This window comes from Typopeltis vanoorti, chromosome 9 (genome assembly GCF_054136105.1).
Source record: "Typopeltis vanoorti isolate ZY-2024b chromosome 9, IOZ_Tvanoo_1.0, whole genome shotgun sequence".
NCBI classification, from domain to species: Eukaryota; Metazoa; Arthropoda; class Arachnida; order Uropygi; family Thelyphonidae; genus Typopeltis; species Typopeltis vanoorti.
In genome coordinates, this window is record NC_143557.1 from 85331056 (window position 1) to 85358627 (window position 27572).

Genomic DNA, 27572 nt, shown 5'->3' on the forward strand with positions numbered 1-27572 from the left:
TAAGATGATCTTTAGATACTTTGTATCCTAGTTGAGATGCTTCAGTTTTAGCTATGAAGGTTTTTGTTGGCATACACTTCCAAAAGAGACCAATTTCGTCGATGTTAAATATTTGTCGATCGTCATAATCACCCTCCTGAATTATGCTTTCAATTCTTCAGGAAACTTGGCCGCAGAATTTTTATCAGCACTAGCAGATTCCCCGGTTATTCTTACGTTATGTAGTCCAATTCGATTTTTAAAAAGGTTAAACCATCCTAAACTCGCAGCAAAGCTTTTAATTCCTCTTGAAATTTGGTCTCTTTCAATGAGGTAAAAATATTGAGAGTTTTTGCTTGGATATTCCCTGTATAGAGGTATTATTTTTGTTATAATAAGTGATAGAACATGTTCCATCTCGATCATTAAATGGTTTCTATTTCGGGTGATCTGCATGCTTAAAGAAGCAGTAACAACTTTTCCTCGTTTTTTTTATTCTTTGCTCTTATTTAATAGAGTGCAAACTGTAGACTCGCTGTATCCCAGGTCTCGCACAATCATTTTATTACTAGCGCCACTTTCAAGTCTTTTAATGACTTCCAGCTTTTCCACTTGATAAAGATTGGCGACAAAAAAATTTCACGTCTAAAATTTCGCATAACGTAAAACATCGCGTTAACTGATTAATCACTCTCTTAAATGGGGAAATAGTATCATTTCACTCGATCGCGCTAGCTGATTATCGCGCATATCGAATTCGCGTTAAGCGAGGTTTTCCTGTATTGCCTTCAGGAGCTATATGAACTGTTTCAGACTATTCCAAATGTGGGCGTATAAGACGACTCTCAAATACTACAGAAAACCACTCGAAATCATGGGTCGTCTTATACGGCGAGTATAAAAAGGGAAGCTTAATTTCTTGGATGAACATTTAGGTAGTTACAGTCCATCGTTATATAAGAAAATAGGCAGTGTTTATAAACAAATCAGATTAATTTTTTTGTTACATAAATTTATTTACAATATTACAATAGATGTAGGTCTTAAAAAACAAATAATAATTATTACCCTCAATTTTCATGTTAATTTTCTTCATCATCTGTTGAAAATAGTTCTTCAGATTCATTGTTTAAATGATCGTCATATGGATCCCACTTCGAATCTGGTGAACTGATTTCGTTTATCATCGTCATCAGTGTCCCACAACAGTTCATCTTCCGTACCATCCATAAGATTAGAGATGCCACACTTTTTAAATGATTTTATTACAGTCTCTACTTTTTTTTTGCTTTGTCATTTCAATTACCCTTATTTTAAATCGAGCTTCATACTTTCTTCGTTTTGTTGCTGGTTCCCTGATTTTAAATGATGACAATTTTAATAATCCTAAATTCTTAAAAAATGCAAAATGAATAATTACTTAAAATTGGGGCTAATTAGGGTAATTCGCGTAAATACTAAATCTATGCTATGCAAAAAAATAACGGATATGCATAGATAGATAGATATAAAAATAACGGATATAACAACAATACCTAACTTGCATTAATACAAGAAAGAAGAAATTAGGGGATCGTCATCTTATACAAGCGACATGAGCTTAAAACCTAAAAATAGCCTAAATAATAGAGAGAGAGAGAGAAAGAGAAAGGTTTACCTCCGGAGGGATTATGAGAAATGTTTCTACTTCATGTTCGGCTATGTACTGATCTCGTAGATGTCCGTTACCTGGTTCAGTATCAAATTTGTCTTCTAGATACTGCAATGTGGCTTTCGTGATGTGGACTCGACTGGAGACAAAAATAAATAAATTAATAAATATTGAAAGTGAAGAAAAGCTTGCAGAAGTCATAGTAATTTAGTATAAAGTCATTGAGAAGAATAAAAACAATATTAAGAATGTACTAATGCGTTATTAAGAAAATGCGTACAGTACTGGAAACATATCGCTTAGTTACATGGAATGCCTTCTTTATAAAAGGTAAAATCTCATCCATGAAAATGCAATTAGCCAGCAAAGGAAAGCAATAGGTTATATTTTTATCTCTCACATCCACGTAAGGTTAAAAGGTATTTATTGTCATTCTAAGCTTTATGAAAACATGAAATAAATGGCAAATTCCAGTCTAGTACGTTAATAAATATAGGAAGCTTCTATACTAGAAAATTCCTTTATGAAAGTGTTTATACAGTACATTACCAGACTCTCCACATATGACATTGATTTATTAAAGTTTTGCCTTTCTACAAATTATTCACTCTGAAATGCCATATTTAACAGCTCCGTGACGTTGGAAGAACAATACAATGTACGTTCATTCATTATAATTTTATTTAATGTGAATCACATCTACGATTTTGTGGCATTCAAAACATTGTCAAGCACTGAGTACGAGCCGGACTGATGGCAGCGCGCGGCAACGTGAGTGCAACACATGCAAGCGAATGGGCATAACTACGTCATATTAGCACATTGATACTGAAACAACAGTTTCACGATTCTGTCATGACAATCATTTGAAAACCATCTTTAGCTCGCGGGCCATATAAGAATAGACTGTGGCCCGTAGTTTGTCACCTCCTGCTCTAGAGACCAAAATGGAGGTTTTTAAAGTCACTTGGGCTTCCAAAGATCTGGATTCGATTTTCATCAAATGACATGAGGAATGATTATTTGAAATAAAATGGCTTTTTTAATTGAGAGTAAGTCAGCGGATATCATGTACCAGGTGTTTTCCTGTGTTTGTTATTATTATTATCTTCTCAACACTGAAATGCGTAATATGGGCTATATAGAATATGGGTGTGTAGAATTCCATTTTATGGAATCTTGATCTGAATCCAGTTGATGGGGATTAGATTAGTATTTCTTATACTGACTGTTGCGAGTACTGAAGGAACAGGACTGATACCAAATTCAGTTATGATAAACCGATTTACTGTATCGCACACACACAGTGCCGGCCCTAGGAATTTTGTCGCCCAGTGCAATAGCATATTTTGCTTTCCCCTTCTTCCTAAAAAGCTCTTTTAATGAAGTATTAAAATCAATGATGTTACGCTAGGCTTCAACATGTCTGATCATAAATTCTAAATAGTAGCATTAGCTAATGAAAATTCTTAAGTTAATGAAAAATTATCATAAACTATATTTTATACAGAATGAGAGACAATTAACCCTTTAAAGGTGGAATTTTGTTCTGAAAATGTACGTCTGCATAGGGAATAAAAATCAAGCGAAGACGAGTATACTCATCAAACGCAGAGTAAATGCACCTGCTGTAAATTTTAATTCAATTATAACAAGTGGCTATTATTAAAAGTTAGTTTATTTGAAAAATCAATTATTTTATTGCTCCAAAATTCTTTAATATCACAAATACTCTCAACACAACCTAAAAAAATATTGTTTTTATAATGTCTTACTATTACATACGTTAATAGTAAGACTTGAGAACACGCGCCATGTCTTAACATGGGTTAATTTACATTTTCAGTGTTAAAATGTAAACCTACTGTTTAAAACGAAACTTGTTGCTTTCATATTCGCAAAAGCACAAATAAAGCCAGTGTCGTCTAATTTCTCTAATCTAAATGTAGTCCAAGGAAATTCCTCATTGGTTAAATGAGATTTATCCTCAGGTCAAGGTCAACAATGGAATCGGAAATAAATGCAAGATAGGTGTTCCGCTATTTTGTCACGTCGTCTGATATTAACACTGACAGTGCGATATTAAACGCAACATAATACTACATTATTTTAAATGATTATGATTTTTAAAAAATATACATCAAATGAAGAAGTCCGGTTTCAACAAAGAAGGAATAAATGACTTTTTTTTATTATTATTTATTTTTCGTATAGTTTAGGCCAATTTTGCCGCCTTCCCCCCCCCCCCCCCCCAAAAAAAAAAACTTGCTGCCCCGTGCAAATGTAAATATTGTACCGTCTGTTGTACCCTGCGCACACAGACACGTACATCATTGCAGTTATTCAAGAGAATATTGGGTTCCCATGTCATATAAGTTTGGTTGCATAAAACCTTCGCCTTATTTAAAAGTTGAAAAAAATATATATATATTTATTCCTTTAAAAAAAAAAAAAAAGAATAAATATCCTTTTGGCTGACTTTCTTACCTCTTTATCTCAGAATAGTATGAGAAAGTCTCAGAGATGTGTCCTAAAATAAAGGTTTGTCTTACCTTATATAGAAAGCAAAGCACGCACATACCAACACTACCAATTATCAATCAAATTATGGAGCGGATCATGCTAAGGAAACTCACAACATATACAGAGAACTTTCATATTATCCCCAAAACATAATACGATTTTCAGAAAAATAAGGGAACATCTCTCTTGGAAGCACTGCCTCAGATAAAAACAAAATTGTGATGGCAGTCTTTATCGATTTGAGTAAAACATTTCACAAATTCTCACATCAAATCTTATTAGAAAAGCTAAGACGTGTTGTAATAGATGGGCGCATACGTGGTTTAGAAACTACTGTGCGACCACAGATGTAAGACCCTCGACACTTCTGCGAATAGCAGAAGAAGGCGAATCCATTCCGATAATAGGGTAATTAAGATGTTTCGTGAGATGAGTGTTTATTATTATACGTCGGAAAATCAGCTTTTCTTTTATTTCAGTTTTAGTTTTTAAAGTGGTAACTTTTGTTTGTACAACAGTTGGAAAATTTTACGTATAAAGCACGTGATTTTGACGGTTGGTAACGAATTCATACATCGCCTTATTTCTTTCTCCCCTTCGACATGAATTGACTCTTCTTGGCACATTGCCAGCTGAGGTTCTCATATCTGTCGTTGGACAGTACACATCACGCGCATCGGGTCAAACCGCAGTAGAGACCTGTGGAGTGCCTCAGGAAGCTGTTCTCTCCCCAACTCTATACAACATCTATATGGACGTCTGCACGATATTAACCAGCTACCTCTCAAAGGCAAGATCTTCCAATACGCAGACGATACAGTTATAATATCCATCCATAATTGCAAGCATAGCCCAAACAAATATGAAGCATGGCATAAATCTGCTCATTGACTGGCTCACTAAAAACTCCATGCACCTATACTCAAGACAAAATTAATTAAAATCAGAAATACACTGAGTCAACCAGCTGATATATATATATAACCATCCAACATCCACTCTCTAACATAAAAAGAAAGAAACTACAATCACTCATGTTGAAACAATGCGATACCTCGGAAATGAAATTTACTTCTATGCAGATATGAACTGGAATCTACAAAAACAAACTCCGAACAATAACTGGCAAACCCAAGTTAAAAGACATAGTTCCCACACGTCTAAAAACACTAATATACAAAGCACTATTCCAAAATATACTAAGATACGCTATAACAACGTATGCGTTCTGTGCACACTACAAACTAAATAGATTAATATCATTGCAGTACAAAATGATAAAATTGATCTTTTGGGAACAAAGAGACAATACCGGCTTTATATACACTGCAATGTTAGAACACAAAATACTAATGTCGCTATGCAGCTAAGCTAAAATATTATTTTGATGTCAACTACAGGCCAGCTAGAAATACATACTGTATAACAAAACCGCAGACAACTAATTATATCACATATCTTCTTCTTTTACGTATTAGATGTAGTGACCCGTTACGATTCGAAACCGGAAATCCCATGGAATAGGTCAGTCAATCCTTATTCCCGGAGTGTCCTATGCCTGTAGATGCATGTGTTCACGTGGCCGGTTTGCTTGTTCTGGGGGACAAAAAAAAAAAAAAAAAGAGTTTCTTGGTGAAAAAATCCTATCTCCGTATAAGACCGGCTAACTTACCTTCCGCAGAAAGAGACCAGATAAAGCTTCCTCACATCACGGACGGGAATCGAATCCAGGTCTTTCCTGACCAAAAGGCTTCGTCTATAGTCTATACCGACTAAGCTACGGAGGTTCATTATATCACCTATATATAATATATGTGATTATTATATATACATATATAATAATCACTACGGAAAGGCCACTCGAAGCTTCTACATCCTATATATGCTAAATAAACTATCTTTTGAATACAGCAACCTTATAAACTACAATAGCCTGAAATGAGCCTTAAGGACATATACCATAAACGAGTAACACGCACCGTACACACCTTACAAACTCAATGAAACACAATGTATATAGTTCAGGCTTTCCAGTTCAGTGATGCGTCATGACATTCCAAATTATCGTGTGTGGTTGCATGATTATTGTATATATGTAAATATTTTTGAGATCAACAAAAATAAATTATTATTTTTAAAAATTCAACAGACGTCCATGGAGTCAAGAGACTCACCGTGGGAGGCCCCATTCTCACATGCACAGCTCATCGTATCTCGACTTAAATGCATTCGCTGTCCCTGCACTCATCACACACTCAGGCAATCACCCACCACTCTCCATGAAAAAAAAATCTCCTCTCACTCCCTTGCTCACACCCAATTTATACAGTTTCCAGGGATGGCCTCTCGCTCTTCCCCTGTCTCTCGATATTCTATAAAAAAAAATCTCAACTACGTTAATTTGGTAATTACCCCCTTACCAACATATACGTCTCAATCGTGTCTCCCCTCTTCCTTCTATTCACTAGGCTCTGTAATTTGCATTATCTCAATCTGTCCTCATATTCCACATTTCAGAGGAAAACAACTTAGTGAATCGTCTCTGGACCCTCCCCAACAACTCATCATCCTTTTGAAAGCCTGGCGACCAAATCTGTGCATAATCAGTAATCCATATGCGGCCTGATCAAAGCCTTGTATATAATGGAATCAAAACATTCTTACTTTTACACGGCAGTGTTCTTCGCATAATTTCCATAATCCGCTGTGTCGTCCTCACAATCCAGATAATAGTAAACGACATCCAAGTCAATTTACTCTCCAGTGTTGTTGACTCACCTATTACTATGTATACCTACAGTGATTTTTGAGCAGATATACTGTGGATCAAGGAGGGGAGGTCAAAAGGAAAAGTCTGGAATACAGGATTAAGCAAGAACCTGATTTAGAGACTGCTTAATAATCTGTAAACCTGTTTGTTTATCTCTTTAAAGAGACTGTTTTTTACACACTGAGTATTAAGTAAATTTACCAGAGTTACCCCACCACTTTTTTTGAAAAAAAATAAAAAATAAAAAAACAAATACGATAGAAACAGATCGTTATTTTTCGACTTTAACCAAAAACGTTAGGGAATCGGTCCTCAAGGCGGCAAAATATAAAATTTGAAAATGAAAATATAATATTGATTATTTTTTGATACCCTATTTCAAGTTCCCCTTCGTCCTGGGCACCCGTTGCGCCTACCTGGTTACTGCACTATATATATATATATATTTAATGAAACTAAAAACTATATACATAGCTAATATAATTAAATTAATCTCTATAAAAACTATAAAATTATTTGGATCTAAGGCCTTTTAAATTAAAACTATACTTTAGAGATCTCCTTTATCTTTATAGGATAAATTCATTTCCACACTGGCTCATTCTATTACAGTATTTGTTTGTTTAACATGTAATATTTAATCAGTCTACCAGACTGAACATTTCATTTTTCCCAACAAATTTCTACAAAACAATAAATATTCTTTACAGTTAATTCTTTATTAAGCCTCTTCTCAAACTTCCATGAGTTTATGCAGTGTTGTCTTACTCAGTACAGTAACGAGGGTATGAAGCGCTTGTGGAAAGTGTCTAACTTGCCCCCCCCCCCAACCCAAAAATGACAAAAATTTTGAAAAATGTAAATATAACAAGTTAAATTTTACTAAATGCAATATGTTAAATACTTACTATTAACCCCATCAAAATGAGTTGCAGTGTGTTGCAGAATTTGTGTGTCTAAAGAGGAGTATTGCCGAAATTTAAAAATACAATATGAAATAGCGGACTTTTATATCTATTTATTTATTTTTTTTATTACATTTTTTACGCTTTTCGCCCCAAACCTAGTTGCGCCCCTGGCGGGCACTCCTTCGCCATGCCCTCGTTACGGCACTGATCTTGCATAGCATATGTTCCATTCATTCTCATTGTTTAACTGAGTATGACATCAGGAAATTATTATTCTTTTTATTATTATTATTATTATTATTATTAGACATATCCAGGGAGTCCAAAGACTCATCGAGGGAGAGTGTGCCAACAGCATCGAACGATTGGTCCCTTCCAACTACTAACAGCGCTCAAACTTACTTAACTGAGCCATTAGTAGCAGAGGCTCTACCAATCGACAAACCTTTGTCGGCAATGTTATTAAAAGAAGCACAAATTATAAATTCTTTACAACAACAACAAAAAAAGGGTTTCTTTTACTACTTTATAAAGACTGTATCAGGGTAGCGCCGCTCAGCTTCAGATTTCCCTAATTTCGTCATTTGTTCCAAGAAATTAATCGATATCATCGGTGTCCTTGAGAAGACAGAAGACGAAACTTTCCATTTTGCGTTTCTTCGAACGTTAAAATAGAACCCCTAAATATCAACAGTATCAACTTTTCCAGTTAAAGGATTCATCTTGCTAAGATTCCTTTTCGAAACCCTCTATTAATTTATTCAGACAGTCTTCCTAAAATAAAAATTTTCTAGTCTGCGTTCTCAAACTTCCATTCTCTCTCTCTCTCTCATTCTTCTTCTTCTTAATCTCTCAATTAACAATTACGAATTACATAAAGAACCGCTGAAATTATTCCAACCATCAGACATCTGGTAAATGAAATAAATCGCACATGCTTTATATTTAATTTTAACATAAATATCAATTTCTTATCTGGAATATCGCAAGTGCCGATTACACGTAGTTATGAAACCAAAAACTAATAAATTACTAGAGAAACCATTGAAACATGATTCATAATTATAAATTATGACTATTTTTACACTCTCTAAGCAAATGACACGATCTGGGAGAAGAATATCCTTCCACAGACTACTCACTATTGAACCAAAATGACAAGAGGTGGCAATCTTCGAAAAGATGCGACTCGCGTGTTTATCTCTTTTTTTTTTTTTTTAATCTCGGTTATGCTTCGATCTCAGAAAGGCACTTCTGTAATGTTCAAACAAAGCCACGAAAAGTGCGTTGCGAATGCAGATAGTGTAAATAACTTTGATAGATATATTTGTTAGTTGTTTGCACCTCCCACAAGGAGTCTGTTGACTATATGGAGGTTACAAAATAATAATAATTTTTTTGACAAAGTTTATTATCTTCACATATACAGAATATTTACAAATATACAATTGAAGTATTACTATTACATTTTTGTTCACTACAAATATTCAGTACATAATGCTAAGTGAATATCTTATTTAAATATGTATAAATAATAATACTAACAATGTATTTTACATTTTTCCGATATATTTACAATGATTTATTTAATGTGTTAAGAGAGGGATATTTTTCATATTAACGATATTGGATGTGGAATAATTTTATATAAATATACATATAATTATTTTCTGCATTTTGTCATTTACATTTATATTTCAATTGGTAGTTCATTTTAATTTCACAAATTATATTTTCAGTTTATTTTTTTGTTATCAGTAGGGAATGCTGAATGGATTCATTTCACTTTTTAACATTACAATTTTTTGAATCAATAATAATAATAATAATAATTTTGTTTGTTTGGGAGGCATTTCTGCTTTCTTCCTCAAAGCTTCTGCAGAGCTTATCTGAGGAAGATAATAGATGGCGATGGTTTCGTGGTTTTGTTTCAATACCCATTGCAAGCCAGGTGTTGACTTAACTGTTTACATGTATGTGCTTGGACATTTATATATATATATATAAATTTATAAAAAATGTATTTAAAAAAAATTTAATGACCAGAACCAAGGTTTAAATAATAAAAAAATTACACTGCTAGTTTCGTCTAACTAGACTTCATCAGGTGTGAGATAAACATATAAATACCAGTAACCAATCTAAAGGAATTGGTTTTTTAAAACACAGAGTAATGTATCTAACACTAAAGAGAAAAAAGGATAGAGTTTAAATAGAAGAATGAACTCTGACTGTATCATTATGCACATGTGCGCGTATACGGTCTCGAGAGCGCCAATATTGAATGGTGGAGCTGTGAGAGTCTGGTAAGCTGTAGCTTAGGTTGTTATTAATATGGACGGGATTTATAACTATCTCTTTAGACTATAAAATTCTTCTCTCCAACTCGTCACAACATCGGTGTACGTTGACAGTTTCATCCCAAAGTATCTGATGTGGAAAACATGCATCATTTGAGTTCGCTGAAAATAACACATGACTGGACAAGGCACTGGCTCGAGTTCTGTTGTAGGTAATGTCTCATTGGTGTTCCTCTGAACGGAGAAATCACTGAAGCGAAGTTTGATATATATATATATATATATATATATATATATATATATATATAAATGCTTTTTTTTCGGTTAACCTGTAGAGGTGCGTATACGTGCCCACAGACTGCCCTGCTTGAGCATGGGTTAACTTTATTGCAAAGCGGGGAGTTGGATTTGGGTTTGTCTTTGTAATGGTGTTTGAGAGAGGGTTTGTTATAGGTTGTGTGTGTGAGAGAGAGAGAGAGAGAAAAATTTCCCTCTAGTTCTCAGTCTCACTATAATATTTATATAGCACCTGTTTCAGCAAAGCGGGGAGTTGGATTGTAAGTTTCTAGGTTTCTCTCGTCAAATGGCAGTTTGTTTATCATGTCAGGTATGTAGAAGTTTCGGGTGGCTTTTCCGTTGATTGTGATCTTGTTATTTGATATGTTGTTCTAGTTACTCTGTAGGTTGGACTGAAGTAATGTTAAAACATTACTTCAGTCCAACTATTATTATCCAATTATTAATATTAATAATTATAATTACAATTAATAAATAAATAATGTGGTCTGTTTATACATAGTGGGAAGACTATTTGGAGAAACTAAGGCCAGTGTATTATGTCCATTACTTTCGTGAGTTTTCCCGGTGGTTTGCGGGATGAAAACTCTGAATTTTTGGAAGAAAAATAGTGAAAAAGGGGGAGATGCACTTGAATACTTTGAGCGTTCTTCCATCACTTACCATGACACTACTCTTTATAAGGTAATTTAGTACAACGAAAATTCAGAATTAATAAAAAGAATCTCAATAGGATTTATCTTATGAAAAATATATTATGAAAAAAAATTAAACAATGCCCCCCCCACAACCACAATGCCCCCCCCCCCACAATGATTGTGTGTGTGGGGTGGGGCGTTGTCTGGCAGCGCTCTACATTTTTAATCTTCATCAAATTTTAATAATTTCAAAAACTAAAAGTGTTCTGTAATTTGAGCTGCCTCTCTGCTTTGCTTCCACTCTTATGCAGTCGTGTCATCCACTCTCCTTTTCTAACAAATAAAAAACAGAGATACTAAATAATGAACTTATTATACAGGTTGGCCATAAAATAACTTTCCCTCGTTGGAGGCATCTGTAGCTATAACCAATAAGCGGAATGAGACCAAATTTTATATAGACTTTTGAAGGCACGGAGAGATGATTTCCGCAAAATAAAAAAAAAATAAAATAAAATAAAAAAATTAAATTAAAAAAAAAAAAAAAATAAAAAAAAAAATATATATATATATATAGGGGAAATTTTGGCGCTGGCGCAGCTAAACACAAGCGAATAATTACATTAAAGGCAGATAAAATGGAATAATAACATTTCGACGGTGTAAGGGACAGCCGCGTCACTCATTCCAACTGGATATGTGGCGCGTTACAATGATAATAAGAATAATTAAACTAAAACAACAATTTCCAGGAGACACAGAAATGATTGTAGTGATTGAACTCACAGGAAATAATGTTTTATTCATCAGAATCATGGTTCCCTGGACCACATACACGATTTTCAATGTGCTGATCTTTCTTGTGTACAACAAATTGCATCCGGTGTCTCTCGCAAGTTGTTGTTTTAGTTTAATTATTATTATTATCATTGTAATGCGCCACATATTCAGCTGGAATGAGCAACGCGGCTGTCGCTTACACCGTAGAAATGTTATTATTCGATTTTATCTGCCTTTAATGTAATTATCTGCTTGTTTTCAGCTCCGCCAGCGCAAAATATTCCTTATCGGCGACTTTTGGTACTAAATTTAGTTTAATTTGGTACTAAAACTTTTTTTTCGCGAAAATCATCTTCCCATGCCTTCAAACGTCTCAATATAAAATTTGGTCTCATTCAGTTTATTGGTTTTAGCTACAGATGCCTCCAAAGAGGGAAAGTTATTTTATGGCCACCCTGTACATTATTACTTCTTTAGGCCTTTACATGTGATAAAATCTGAAATTCAGCCTCTCTGTTATATTAACCTCGGAAATATTAATTATTTAATATTTCCAATCCATAACTGGAAATGTTTTGCTGAAACCACTAATTTCAGCGAAATCCGGACAAACGCATTGATTGAAGAACAAAAGATCTTTTTAATATAATTGGTTGGCAGCTCTACTTACCCAGGTTGTCCTCCAGATTCCATGTGATTGGCTAAGGTGACATCGTCGGACCAGATATCGAATTGCCATTTCCGTAATCCTAATACACCACACAACACATCACCAGTATGAACACCAATTCTCATGTCTACACTCACTTTTGTAGCTTCTCGTACAACTCTACATAAAAGTATAAACAAATATATGCAAAACCATGGTGCGGAATTAAAAAATGATAATTCTTATAAGAAAAAGTTGAAATAAATGCAGTTGCAAAACAGTTTCAAATTTGGCATATTTTAAGGATGAAAAACGTTTACATATTTCGTATAAAACATCATATCATACACATCCAGTAATATTTAAAATGTTCTACATCATATGACTTACTAAGAAAATCATATCACATGTAAAAGTCTTGACGCCATTTTCTCTGAGCAGTTTCTTTCAGTAGAGTATAGCAATGGACGGTGTTCAGTTTTTTTTTTTTTTCCCCATCTTAGATTTTGATTGTAATTCTGGCTGATGCCATGAGGCCAGTATATTATATACACTTACAACCAGGCTGCAATATATTGCTTACCTGGTTGGCCGAGTGGTTAGCGCATCTGCTCGCCATCCAAAAGGCTGTGGGGTTCGAATCCTGCTGTGGGCATGGATGTTTGTGATGGTCTGTGAGTGGTCGAATGGTCAGTAGAATGGTGTTGGTGTAGATGAAGCGGTTCGCTGTAGTTGGTGGAATGAGAGAAGGAGAGTTGTAGAGTAGGTGCCCTCCCTCGATAAGTCTTTAGATTCCTTGGAGGTGTCACATAATACGTTCCAGTTTGCATTTATTGAATTAAAATTCCATTTTAATTCAATAAATGGAAAGTAAGCAAAGAGCGATGTTTTATGAAGAAAGGAAAAAAACTCCCTCTTTTGGGTTGTGAAATATGGGCAAAAGATGAACGAAATTTGAGTGACACAAGAAACTGGTTATGTGTAGTTGAAAGCAATGTAATGTTAAAAAACAGAGCACGTATATTGTGTGTGTGTATGTGTGTGAGACTATCAAGAAATTTTCCAGATAAAAACATGCAGAGCACAAGCTACTGCATGTCTTTATCTGGAAAACTGATTTTATGCAACCATGTTGTCCTTAAAATTATTATATTAAAAATAATTGAAAGCTGAATTGTTTAAAAAGTGATTTTTCCGAAGTTTTGGCTACACCTAATTGTGACAATGACCATTTAATTTTACTTATTAATAGATCATAAAGAATCACTTCTACCTGATTGCTTCGATCATTTGAAGACCCATTTGAACACAGTTATAAGCATGTCCAGGTCTCGAAACTGGAAGACCAGATACGCAATAATAGCAATCACCCAATATTTTGATTCTCATGCAGTGGTTCTCCTGAAATTGAATAATAAAAAAAATTCCCTTGAGATTCGGATGTTATTGAGCAATAAATAACTGTCCAATTACTCGTGACTTTTCTTACCTGTGCAATTTCGTCAAACCGTCCGAAGAGTTCATTAAGAGTTTTCACGAGATCAGATGCCGAGAGCTGCTCTGACAACGGCGTAAAGTTTACGATGTCTGCATACAAAATGCTGATGAAATTGAAATTATTAACAAATTCATTGTGTAATATTGAAAAATATTACTAATCAATACTATGTACGTTCTAATCATTTAGCAATGTAGAGAAAAAAAAGGATTACAGCTTATGCTTATTAATAATATTATTATTAGATAATACCGGTAGATGATCAGATTTAAAAGAACTCAAATTGATTTAGCGAAACCAAATTTTAGCGAAGAACCTACCTGACATTATTGTGACGTTGAACGTACATCTCGTGAAACTGCTGCTTCTGAGAAGTTGGAGACTGACAAGCGTCGACCATTTTTAGCATAATATTTCGATTCACTTCGGCTGCGATATAAGCTGGAATTACGCTTAGAAGAAGTTGTTCCTGCAAATTAAGACAAGAAAGTATTTTGTTCGGAACATATTGTAACGTAGCAAAAAAGTTAACTGATGAGGGGTTTTGGATAAGAAACGCATCAAGAAAGCATGTATAAGAAATCTCTAATTGGACAAAAATGGGCGAATTACAGGAAATTAATGAAAAAAATAAAATAAAATAAAACAAATGACTGACTGGTTTTCCCTTTCAGTAGTTTCTGACCGTAGGTGGCTTTGTAGGCATTGCCCACAAAGTATTCCTGGTGAGATTTTTTACAGGGTAGTTCACCATTGCTTTCCCCAACGCCCCAATTTTATCCGAGCTCGGAACCCGCATATGGCTGGGACGTATTCATGACTGTAATCCATGTGTGTTCACCGGGCCGGTTTGCATGTTCTGGGGGACGAAAAATCCGAGTTTTCGAGTGAAAAAAAAAAAAACCTACCTCCGTATGAGACCAGCTAACTCACCTTTAGTCGAAAGATACCAGATAAAGGTTTCTCACGTCTTGGACGGGAGTCGAACCCAGATCTTTCCAACCAAAGGACTTCATCTCAGTAAGCTACGAAGGCTTACTCAGAAAAAGACAACTCCATCTACACTGTCTAATGACAAAACATAATGTAACTTGAATTTTACACAAAAATCGTAATCGGCTCGAGAGTAATAAGTAAAATGGAAGCAAAACACATAGGAAAAAAAAAAGGGGGGGGACATTGCTTTGGGTTGAATAACACAGAAGCAGTTTTGTCTGTTAATTGCGTATGCTCTTCCGGGTGGTTTGCGTGGCGAAGAAATACTCGAATTTTTTTAGAAAAGGACAACAAATAAAAATTCAGTGGTATAGAACGCCCAGTTTGTAGATCTCTGCTTGGCGACTTGCCAAGAATAGTCGATTCATGCTGAAGGGGAGAAAGAAATGAAGGATGTACGAATTGGTCGCCATCATGCGAAATCACGCGCTTTCTTGTCTGTCGCTGTACTAGTAGTAGCTTGATTTTTGTTGTCGCTTTTTCGCATTTTTTTTTTATTATTAATTTGTATGATGGATCCAGTACAATCAACAAGTTCTGGTATTATTAAACCTTTCAGTAGCTCTTGCAAAAGAATATTGAATAATGTGCTGACATTCTGCGAAAAAGAATCGTTAAAAGGCAGTCTCCTTGTTCCCCTTTCTCAAGTCATAAAACGTGCCAGTGCAATTGCGGGCGTATCGGAGTCGACTGTTAAAAGAATTCGTAGGGAATCAAAAGGTGAAGGTAAGCCAAAATTTAAATCTCCTAAAAAAAAAAAAGCGCCATAGAAAGAAACCCATCGAAAACATAGCTTTGAATGATTTTGATGTAGACGTTATTAAGAACTATTCATGAATTTTACGTGGTCGAGAAAAGAGTGCCAACTGTTCCGAAATTGATTCCTGTGTTAAAGAAAAAATTAATTTTCCTTGGAAAAGAGAAACCTTAAGGAAAATACTTAATGAAATTGGATTTTGTTTTAAAAAGTTCCTGAATAAAAGAAAACTTATCATGGAGCGACGTGACATTGTTTAATCTAGAACGCAGTATTTGAAAGCAATACGGCGTTTCAGGGAGAAGAAAAGACCGATTGTGTATCTAGATCAGGGATGCACAAACTTGTTAAGGCCGAGGGCCGCATAGTTCCACTGTTATGGGAGGGTAGCCAAAAAAAAACTAAAGTTATCTACCATATATTGTTTATTTTATTTATACCTATCATAATTGTTACAAAAAAGGTAATAAAAAGTAAGTGAATTTAATTTGATGAGTGACATTGCATTGATTTGACAATTGTTTTGATATTTGGTTCGAGTTTTGTAGTAGTCAACCGCAAAATTGATTCTAAATTTTCATCAGTCAAGCGGTTCCTAGTTTTCGATTTGTTAATATTTATGACTGAAAAAGTTTGTTCACAAATATATCTTGAGCCAAAGAGGCTTCACATTTTAATTATCTAGCAACGATTTATAATTGTTTTTATCGACACAACGATAGAAGTTTAATAAATTGCCTTCGTTAAATTTATTTAGCAGGCTCTCATCGTTTTGAATGTCGATGAGCTCAAGCTGTGCTGATTCAGGGGCAAAATGGCAAAAGGATTGCTAAATAAATCTATCTAGCAACGGTTTCACTTTTTTAAAATCAGAAACCGATCCTTGAAGGCTGATATTAAGTTATCAATCTTTTCAACATACACAGTTTTGAAGTTGACATTGAACTTTTCAGAAACTTTCTTATAATTAGGAAAATGGATGTAGTTGCGGTCAGTTGGTGGATTGAGAGGTGGAGACAGAGTTGTAGAGCAGGTGCCCGCCCTCGATGAGTCTATGGACTCCCTGGAGGTGTCCAATAATAATAACAATAATAATAATAATAATAATAATTCCCTGACTTCAGTTGGATTTGAAATAGATTTAACTTGCACTGAAAAGGCAAAATGTGGCCGTAAAGTTGAGTAACCAATTGATCTTTTCCCTGAAATCGCGTATTTAACGTATATAAATTATTAGTAATGTCAACCAGAAAGGCTAAGTCACATAACCAATCCGGATTTTTTGTCAGGGACGTTTTTGTTTTTTTCAGTCATGAAGATTTCGATTTCATCAATTAAATTTAGGAACCGCTCCAATGTTTGCCCACGACTTAGCCACTTAACTTCTGTGTAAAAAATTAAGTCACCATATTCACTTTCAATGTCTTCAAGAAACTTTTTAAATTGTCGGTGATTAAGGCCACGGGATTTTATAAAATTAATCGTTGAAACCACAACTTTCATGACATGTTCAAATCCAAGTTTCTTAGGGTGCAAGCTCTCCTGGTGGATACAGTGGAATTGTATCAACTCATCGTCGTGCCGTCCCAAATTCTGTTTCAATAATGTTACCAATCCAGAATTAACTCCTATCATGAAAGGAACTCCGTCAGTAGTGATACCTGATAATTTTGTCAAATTTAAATCAATTTTGGAACACTGTTCCAAAAGCTCAGTGACCATGTCATTACCTTTCGTTTGATCTGACAATGAACTCATTCCAATCAGCTCCTCACTTACCTCAAACTCTTGCATTATTCCACATGCAAATATTAACAACTGGGCTGTGGAAGTAATGTCAGTTGATTCATCAATAGTTAATGAAAAATAGGCAAATTTCTTTGAATAAGATGTTAATTGGTCCTTTACATTTTCCGACATTGCAGTAATTCTTCTTTGCACAGTCATCCTGTTTAACTGAATTTTCTCAACATTTCTGGCTGATTCAGGACAAATTTTTTTAGCAGCTATCTCAAGGCAATCTTACGGTAGGCACCTTTTTTGCTATAAGGCGAGATATTTCAAAACTTATTTCTGTTGCGATTCCCGAATCTTGAATAGGTTTTGTAAACATCACTTGCTGACCTGTCAATTCTCGTTCCAAAAATGAAATCTTTTGTTTATAGTTCTTCGGGTAGATTTGAAAATGTAGAATGCAGACTTTCATAGTGTCTCCTTATATTGTATTCTTTTGGTATGGCTACAGCACTTTTGCAAATCAAGCACACGATATTATTAAACGACTGCACAAAACCATATTTTTCGGTCCAGTTATCCTGAAACTGCCATTTTTCATCCCGTAGTTTGCGTTTCCTATTTGGCCCTGCTTTATCCATTGTAGAATTTATTTTTTACCGTTTCCTAGGGGTGATAATTAATTGTAGCAACCGGACCTACGAAAACAAAATACTCATATGACAAATAGACGAATTATAAAATTTGTTAACATTATTACGAACCGATTATCGTAAGTAGACAGGCAATCGTGACGTCACAGCTACTTTGCTTTGCGCATGTACCATTTTTAAAAATTACCTATCGTGTAACTTGCTAAAGTTAAAATAATACACGGTGAGGCGGGCTGCCAGCAAATCAACGGAGGGCCGCATGCGGCCCGCGGTCTGTGCATCCTTAATCTAGATGAAACTTGGATTGATAGTAATTTAACTTATGGAAAATGTTGGTAATCTAAAGAAGAATGTGGAGTGCTAAAAACTGGAAATGCCTCTCAGCGCATAATAATTTTGTATGCGGGTGGAGAAATGTGTTTCTTTTACCGAATTCAAACTTGATATACAAAGCCAATTCAACTACTGGAGATTACCATGGGCAAATGAATTCTACGATCTTCGAAAAGTGGAGAGAAAAACTGATTCCAAACCTTCCTAAAAATGCTGTTGTTATGATTGATAATGCTTCATATTACTCCATTCAATTAAACAAAGTTCCAAATTGGTCTAATAAGAAGCAAGTTCTTATGGATTGCTCTCTGCAAATAACATTTCTCATTCCCCAGATATGCGAAAAATTGAAATGCTTAACTTGGTCAAAAGAAACTCGCCCACAACTAAATTATTTAATTCGACACGATGCTCAAAGAGCATGGATTTCTAGCTTTGAGGCTACCACCATATCATCGTGATATTAATGCTAATGAGTATGTTTGGGCAGAAGTGAAAATTTTCATTCGCCATTGCAACGTAACTGGGGATATTGATATGTCGAAACTTTTTAAGCTTTCAGAACAGGCGATTGAAAGTATTACAGTTCAAAACTGGGGAAAATATTGCTCTCATGTCACCTCATTGGAAAATATGTATTGGGACAGAGACAGAATTATCGAAGAATTATGCGAACCTTTGGTGATCAGTTTAAGTGAAAGTGATGGCGATTCGGACACCGATTCAGATGACTATGAAGATTAATAGGATTTGATAATGGTATTTTTTTCCAACCTATTTTTTTGCATGGGTTTGTTAAAAGAGTCACAACAAGTCCTAAATAATTAATCGGTTTAGGATATTAAAGTGTCTCAGTTTTCTCAACTGTAAGTTTAGAATATCTAAGTTCATTTGAAAAAATTTCTGTTTTTCTGTGTAATTATTTTTATTTTATACAAAACTTTCTTAAAAATAAATTTCGTTAAATTTTTGTTTTATGCTATATCTTGTTTTAATTTTGTTAATACTCTACGTACATTTTTCCAATATTATACAAGCAAAATAGTTGCCACTTTAAAAACTACAATGTTCGTAAAAGAAAAGCAAAATTTTCCGACCTGTAATAACAAACTCATTCCAAAAGACGGATTGATTACCCTATTATCGGAATGGATTCTCCTTTTTGTGACATGCGCAGAAGTATCGAAGGGTATCGAATCTGTGGGCGTACTATAGCAATGTCATCGGCTACATAGGTGACTCATAGATAAGTGATGATAGATGATCTTCATTATCCGGTGCGAGACGCCCACTCTGTTTAGAGAAGGCATGAATCGGCTTTAAAAAGTTAAATGTTTAGCCTCTGGAGCAGGATTTTCGGATTATCTCACCTTCAGATAATGAGCCATTCCTTTATCTAAACATTTCTTTATTTCAAGACACTTTCATCGCCCTGTAAAGAAGATGAAGAATGTGAAATTGAAAATCTTCAACGGACAGTACCGTTGCAAAAGAAGGATGGAGTTAACGAGAAAAAGAATTCCAAATTCATTCAAACCGTGCAGTATGAGACTCTTCCTAATTATACATGCATTGCATTTCCTAAATTGAGTTCAGATTCTGCACTGTACTTTTGAAACCAGTTTTCGCTTCAGATATTAGATTTGAGGTCTCATCCGTGATTAGAGTTGGAGGGAGGGATTAAGTATGACGGTGTATCATCCGAAGTGGAAGCTATTTCAAGGAAGTCAGTTCAGATGTTATATATGTGTGGTTTTTCGTATGGAAAACGGGATTATTATTCGAAACTTATGTTGGCTAGTCAAATTAAGAGTTTCATGCCGTATATAGAAAACTATAAAAGTTCGGCAAGTCCAAGAATAAGCCAACACCTGGTGCAATGCTAGGGCAACTCGTAGTAAAGGTGGAGTTACCTCCGATCACTGTCCTTAGTATTTTCCCATAATGTAAAACACAACTCCTAGGAGATGTATGCTGTTATATATTATGAGAGAAGGTCACTACCTAGACCGGTTTCGACCTTTTTTTGAGGTCTCATCAGTGAGTAGGTAGACTATGTAAATACTGAAGTTGCAGTAGTGCAGAGCTTATATTTCTTTACAGTACGAATTGTGAAACGGTGCACTAATACAATTACTGACATAAGAGCCAACAGGCTTCACTTCGGCGAAGTAAAATTATTCAAATTAAGTGGATATTGACTCCCACATTATTTCTTAGCCGAATAAGAAACTCAAGTATTTATATGGTCTACCTACTCACTGATGAGACCTCAAAAAAGGTCGAAACCGGTCTGGGTAGTGACCTTCTCTCATAATGTATAACAGCATACATCTCCTAGGAGTTGTGTTTTACATTATGGGAAAATACTAAGGACAGTGATCGGAGGTTACTCCACCTTTACTACGAGTTGCCCTAGCATTACACTAGGTGTTTGCTTATGCTTGGACTCGCCGAACTTTTATAGTTTTCCATTTATGGCATGAAACTCTTAGATTTCCTATCTTTGAGTTTCTTATTCGGCTAAGAAATAATGTGGGATTCAATATCCACTTAATTTGAATAATGTTACTTCGCCGAAGTGAAGCCTGTTGGCTCTTATGTCAGTAATTGTATTAGTGCACCGTTAGAAGTGAAGCCTGTTGGCTCTTATCTCAGTAATTATGTTGGCTATATTTTTCAGAACAAATTTACATAGAAATCTTCCATAAAATTATTAAATTATTAGCTAACTTACTACAATGGCTCAGTTCTCTGATTTCCGTGCAGAATTTCTAAGACAGAGTTTTCTTCATATATTTATATCAGAGTAGGGGGGCGGATATGTCTTTAATTTTCCTCAGTAGTGAAAGTACCTGAAATCATTCTATTCGTTCCCAAACTGTTAGCAAATTTTGAAAATATGATTCGTCCATTTTATCTGTTATAGAGGAAGACATGAACAATGCACTCAATCTGGCGCCAATCTCTTTTGCTGAATTCATTTATACAGAAATCTAATCTATATAAATTTCTTTAATTTAGAAATGTGGCTCGTCAAATGAAATAATCTTCGATCTTTTCCAGACACTAATAAACTCAACACCATACGACATACACTCAGAGTTCCTCCAGCAAATCCATTCGAATAACACTAAATTATATGTAGCTGATACTCAAATGTTTAAATATCACAGCTGAGCACGAGAGGACGATTAATCCACTGCACTTCACATCAGTTGGCCCAATCAATTGACTTAATTTGAAGTAATCAACTGCAAACAAAGAACGACCTCGACCTGTAGACGATAATGATCTTCTCCTCTAAAGGTCGAAGTCACTCAACATAAATTTTGAGTGATTAAAGCAGGGGTCGGCAACCTTTTCAGACTCGCGGACCACATTTAACTTTTATTTTTAATAATCGGGAAGCAAGCGTTTATTTCAGAGAAAGCAGTGAATGAAAAAAATATTTAAGTTATCAATTTTTATTATATCAATCTTAAAATCTCGGTTGTCGTCGGATGAAGTCGCCTTTGTTATCCCCACTCATGATAATTCACACGGTTGACTCGCGCCAAGTTGCACGGCGATATCACGAATTATAGGCATAAAATTATTTTTAATTTATTATTTACATTATAAAATGCATATTTAAATAATGCAACATACGGGCCACATGCCATGTAAGTATGGTCAACTTTTTATGGGCCGCAAAAAATGTACGTTTGGGACGCACACGGCCCGCCGGTTGCCGACTCCTGGATTAAAGAATAAAATATACCTGTTGCTGCTTCTCATATTCCAGTTGTACTCGCGATTCAATAATATTACGTGTCCCTTCAAATGTCCTTTGATGTACGCTTTCTCTGACTCTTCTGTAAAACTGCCCAGTTAGGAAACCACAGAAGGAAAGAACTACGCTGACTGCAATCTGTTCGAAGTTAAAGACACATTGTACATAACATTTACTTGACAGATCAGTAACTGCGTTTGATGAAACAAAATTATTTGAAATAAAAAATTAATTATTACTCGATTTTTTATCAAGTTTTATCAAAGTCTGTTTTATTTGCTTCATTTATACATTATAAGCATTACAACAGTTCGGTTAATTATATAATCTTATTCATATTAATTGATAATATTCAGCACTACTCGTATTATTCAAATAGTAATTTAAAACGAAAATAATTATTACACAAATAAATTTTCTTGCAAAATTCATATTAAATAACTCAATACTGTATATGCCAAAACATGATACCCTGTCTAGGGGCATGTTGAGCCTCCTATGGCCAAGACAATAGCTCCACCCATCTTGGCAAAAGGTCTCCCGGAGATTAGCGATCGAGAGAGGCACGTCGACAGGCAGATACTGTGTTCCACATGATCCCAAAAATGTTATAGGATTGAAATCAGAAGATTTAGGCGACCAGGGAGGCACACAAATGCTTGGATATACACTCTTCGAACTATGCTTGCACAATGTGACCCTTGTGACAGCGGGAATTTTCTTGCTAAAAGAGTCCACATCCATCGGGCCACGTTGTCATCATGTAGGGCAATACCTGGTCCAAAACAATCCCTAGTTAAGAATTAGCGGACAAAGTATGTTCAGTCGGGATGAAAGGACCCAATGATGTCCATGAAAACAATTTCGGACCAGAATACTGCCGCCACCAGTCACGAGATCATGTCCACGTGAATGAGCCCAACAATATGGCATCCAGAGCGCTTTCAAATGTCAGCAATACGTTTGGAAGTTAATTCATAGCTGGTGTTCCTGTTGTGATGTGTATTTTTGAATTTATTCTTTCAGGTTATGCACCCAATGAAGTTTTCTAAGAAGACGAAACTAGTTGTGCGCTTAATATCTTCCTCTAGGTGGCCAAGGTGTTGCAGGTGCGTTCATACCGCTCCTGCCTTCTCCCACCTTTTATACGTTTATCCGCAAGGAAGGACTTAATTTTTTATATAGGTATATTCTCCAATCTGAGAGCTATCTACTCATACTAGTCGTGTACGCGTAAGTGTAGTGATAAGTGATTTATGACAGTGTTCTTCTCCTGGTGTACGAGTTCCTATATATCTTCAATTTCGACGCCATAATTCCTTCTCTGACACCTGCACCCCCTCACCTGAGGCTATAGCCGGCGAAGGATTACCCGCCATGGCAACTGCACATTCATGTACTACCAAGGATTTAGCAATTCAAAGACCCCCTACGACTTCGAACCCGGAAGGAAGAGCAAAGTTCACCGGAGCTATGTGGATGGAAAACACGTCAGTCAATTCAAAATCTTACGCTAATGTTGTATCTAATGGAAATATCTATCGTCTCCCAAAACACTGATCTCACACACGAATGCCACATCAGCCAGCAGTAAACCGATTAACGCAAAAATAACTACCACTGTTACTAACGTCATTTCCCGAGAAAATGGAATTGTTATTTTCGCCACCAAAGAAAACATCCCATTAGAAGATTATCTGACGGCTATCGCCAAACTTGTACCCGCCAAAAATATTACTGACGCTTCCCGAGTACCTGGAACTGTGCAGGTATATTTTAGTCATATCTCATTGGCACAAACGGTACTGCAAAAAGGCGTCGATATTGGCGATGATCACTTCGAAGCAGCCCCAATAGCACTGGCCCCGACAAAAGTAACAGTATCAAATGTTCCCCCTGAAATTCCTCATCAACTCATCAGATCCATGTTATCAAGACACGGTTCTGTCACAGGAAAAATACGCACTGTCAGCAGCCACGAAGAATCCCGAATTTGCTCATGTCCAAAGCTTTCGAAGACAGGCATTAATGCACTTTCCAAACAACGACGCACTACACGACCTCCCAAAATTAATCAACACGGACATAAATGGAATAACCTACGCATTCTACTTATCTTCCTCATCACAGTGCTTCTTCTGTCATGAAGATGATCACATTAGGAAACAATGTCCCTATATTACTAACAGTTCATCAACAAACATCCCAGCCCAGAATAGCAAACCAGTTGAACAGAATAACATCGTACATGAAGAAACTGAAAGCATAGGAAAAAGTAAACCAAAAATTCTCTCCCCATCACGAACTTCAGAGGAAAGAAAATCCCGAACTGGAAAAGACAGTGCTCATGTCGCTCTTGAACGCCTGCCAAGTAATGAGATCCAAGGCTCTGATAACGAAGTCTCACTGCACGAAAACACGGATCCTCCCAACAGAGATGACAAGGACGAACTAATTAAAAGCAATCCCCAGACCCAGCAACCTGAATCACCAACCCAGCCTCCCACTAATTCAAAACCTCACCCTATAGGAGAAATTACTCAAAATGGCCTTTCATCACCTGCAGCCATCCAAGGATTTCATCACCTGCAGCCAGCCAAGGTTTCCTCATCGTCTGGGAACACTGTTCCCAGACGATGAGGAAACTATATTTCCACATGACGACCTAGAAGAAGAGGAACCTGAGGGCGAACTTCCCCACACTGAGGGTTCCCTAACCATGAAGCAGCTGTCATCCTTCATACAGAAAGTGCGAGGCTCTCCTCACAAACTAACTATAGCCCTTAAATACACCACAAGTATCCTGGAACTAATATCTCAACTTCAGGACCTACACTCGAAACTGAAATGTAAAAACGCAGAGCAGAGGTTAACAGGAGTAAGCGAATCTACTACTTAATTAATGGGCTACAAACACAGTGCCAGGACCAATATTAGATTAAATTTACAATCAAACGTTCATAAATCATAATGTCTATAAGCCTTTTCTCTCTCAATGTAAGAGGATGTGTCTCTGCTCTACGCAACAGAATAGTCTTTGACCAGGTATAAAAATATCATATAGACCTAATACTTCTGTAAGAAACAAACATCAACTCCTCATCCAATTTATCCAGAAGATGGGCAGAGTGGCCTTATGACTTACAGCACTCTGCAACCCAACAACATCATGGAGCAGGAGTTAGCTTAGGTGTATATCATAGATCTCCCTACAAACTAAAAGTGATTGCTGGTATACCAGGATATGCCTTGTATGCTCACATAATAGCACCCAACCATAATACCTTGCATGTGTTCAACATCTATATACCACAGCAGGATGCTCTGGCATCACAAATCCGGGATTTCGTTCAAAACCATCTTTTCAGTATAGACCAAGAACATGTCATAATAGCGGGAGACTTTAATTGTACTCTTGACCAAGAAAAAGACAGACTTCAGTGTGCTGAACATCATAGCCAATTAATAAACAAACTTCAAATACTGGTAAACGATAATGAACTCATCGACGTCTTTCGGCATCAACATCCTGATAAGAAATCCTACACATGGAGGTCAGCAATCACAGCGACAAATAGGCCACTCTACCAAGCACGACTGGACAGATACTACATTTCCAAAGACACCTTGCCTCTAGCTAGAAATATCTCACACATCCCTTCCTACATTTCAGATCATTGCTTCGTCAAGCTGCAACTTGCATTATTTTTGGAAGCATCCAAATCAGGAAGTGCCTATTGGATCTTCAACAATACTCTCCTGAAAGATCCAGCTTATATAATAAACACTCAGGCTTTAATAACCAACCTCACTCACTCGAAAGTGGATACAGAACCAATGAAAACATGGTGGTGGCCCCACTTAAAATCACGAATAAAATCCTTTACGCAGATCTACAGTCACCAGAAAAATCAACAGAGGAACATTAGAATCCGACAGCTTGAAGAACAGCTCAAATATCTCCCAGAAGAAAGCCCTGAACATCATTCTGTCTTCCAAGCCATGCAAAGACAGGCAGAATTATCGGCAAAAGGTGCTCTACTTAGATCGCGGCATACACAAATAAATCTTTCAGACGCTCCCACAAAATATTTTTTCTCTTTGGGAAAAAATGCCAGGCAGCAAATTCCATCTCTTCTATCAGACTTCAAGATGACAGCATCACAGAAGATCCAAGTAAAATCACCTCTGAAATCCTACAATACTACAAGAATGCATACAGCACTGCAGGAACATCCCAGCATGCCATTCACAAAATACTGAAAGAAACAAAAAAAATCTCTGCAACAGATCGGAACCACTTAAAAAACAAAATCACGCTAGATGAACTGAAAACCGCATGCACATCTTTGCCAAGGAACAAATCTCCTGGCATTGATGGTCTCACGTCAGAGTTTTTCCAAGTCTTCTGGAACTCAGACCACTTCTCCTCAAAACACTGCAAGAAGCCTACATCAATGGCCTCCCACAATCCGTCACGATCTCAGTAGCAAGATTGATACCAAAGGGAGACCACACGGATATCCGAAACTGGCGTCCAATCTCCCTAATTAATACCGATTGCAAAATCATTTCCAAAGTTATAGCAAACCGAATAAAGCCAACACTGCCTGAAGTTATTGGCCAACATCAAACGTACTCTGTCCCAGGAAGATCAATACATAATAACCTCCATTTAATAAGAGATCTCATCCACATCGCAAACAGCCAACATGAAAACCTAGCACTCGTCAGCCTTTGATCAGGAGAAGGCTTTCGACAGGGTAGAGTACGAGTACCTTTATGAAGTTCTAAAGGCATTTGGCTATGGTCCTCTCATCATTGAAACAGTGCAATTGCTTTACAGAGATGCACACTTCTGTTTAAAAATCAACAACAGGCTCACTCGCACTTTGTCATACTCTCGAGGGATCAAGCAAGGTGTCCCCTCTCCGGTCAGTTATACACACTGGCCATAGAACCCTTCTTAAAGAGTACACGACACCATCATCTCCGAACAAACCAGCATAATAGAGCCACATCAAAAAATTACCCTATCAGCATATGCCGATGACGTCACTGTAATAGTCCGAAAATGACAGTAACCGAGGAAGCACACAGACTATATGCACAAGCCTCAGGGGACAAATTAAATTCTGCAAAACACGGGTTTGTGGTCAGGCAGATGGAAGTCTAGAAATGATTTTCCTATCGAATGTACCTGGTCAAGCGAAGGACAAAGATACTTAGGTTTGTACTAGGTGTGCACCTTGGCAACACCAAAATATATAACACACTGAGCTGGACACAGCTGCACAACCGTTTTAAACAGGTGCTAGGTAAATGGAACAG

General features: G+C 36.2%; 1 protein-coding gene across 3 annotated transcripts in view; it reads right to left on the reverse strand.

Moving 5' to 3' along the window:
- The window catches only part of Ac76E (adenylate cyclase type 2 Ac76E), a 313695-nt gene that overhangs the window by 268434 nt on the left and 17689 nt on the right, over window positions 1–27572 (reverse strand). For all 3 annotated transcript variants that reach the window (XM_090397688.1, XM_090397687.1, XM_090397686.1), the window contains exons 4-9: window positions 22230–22379; window positions 14314–14462; window positions 13985–14096; window positions 13769–13896; window positions 12517–12675; window positions 1637–1769 (exon numbers count right to left, since the gene is read on the reverse strand). In XM_090397688.1, the coding sequence (XP_090253814.1) occupies window positions 1637–1769; window positions 12517–12675; window positions 13769–13896; window positions 13985–14096; window positions 14314–14462; window positions 22230–22379 (831 nt within the window). The remainder of the gene's footprint in view (window positions 1–1636; window positions 1770–12516; window positions 12676–13768; window positions 13897–13984; window positions 14097–14313; window positions 14463–22229; window positions 22380–27572) is intronic.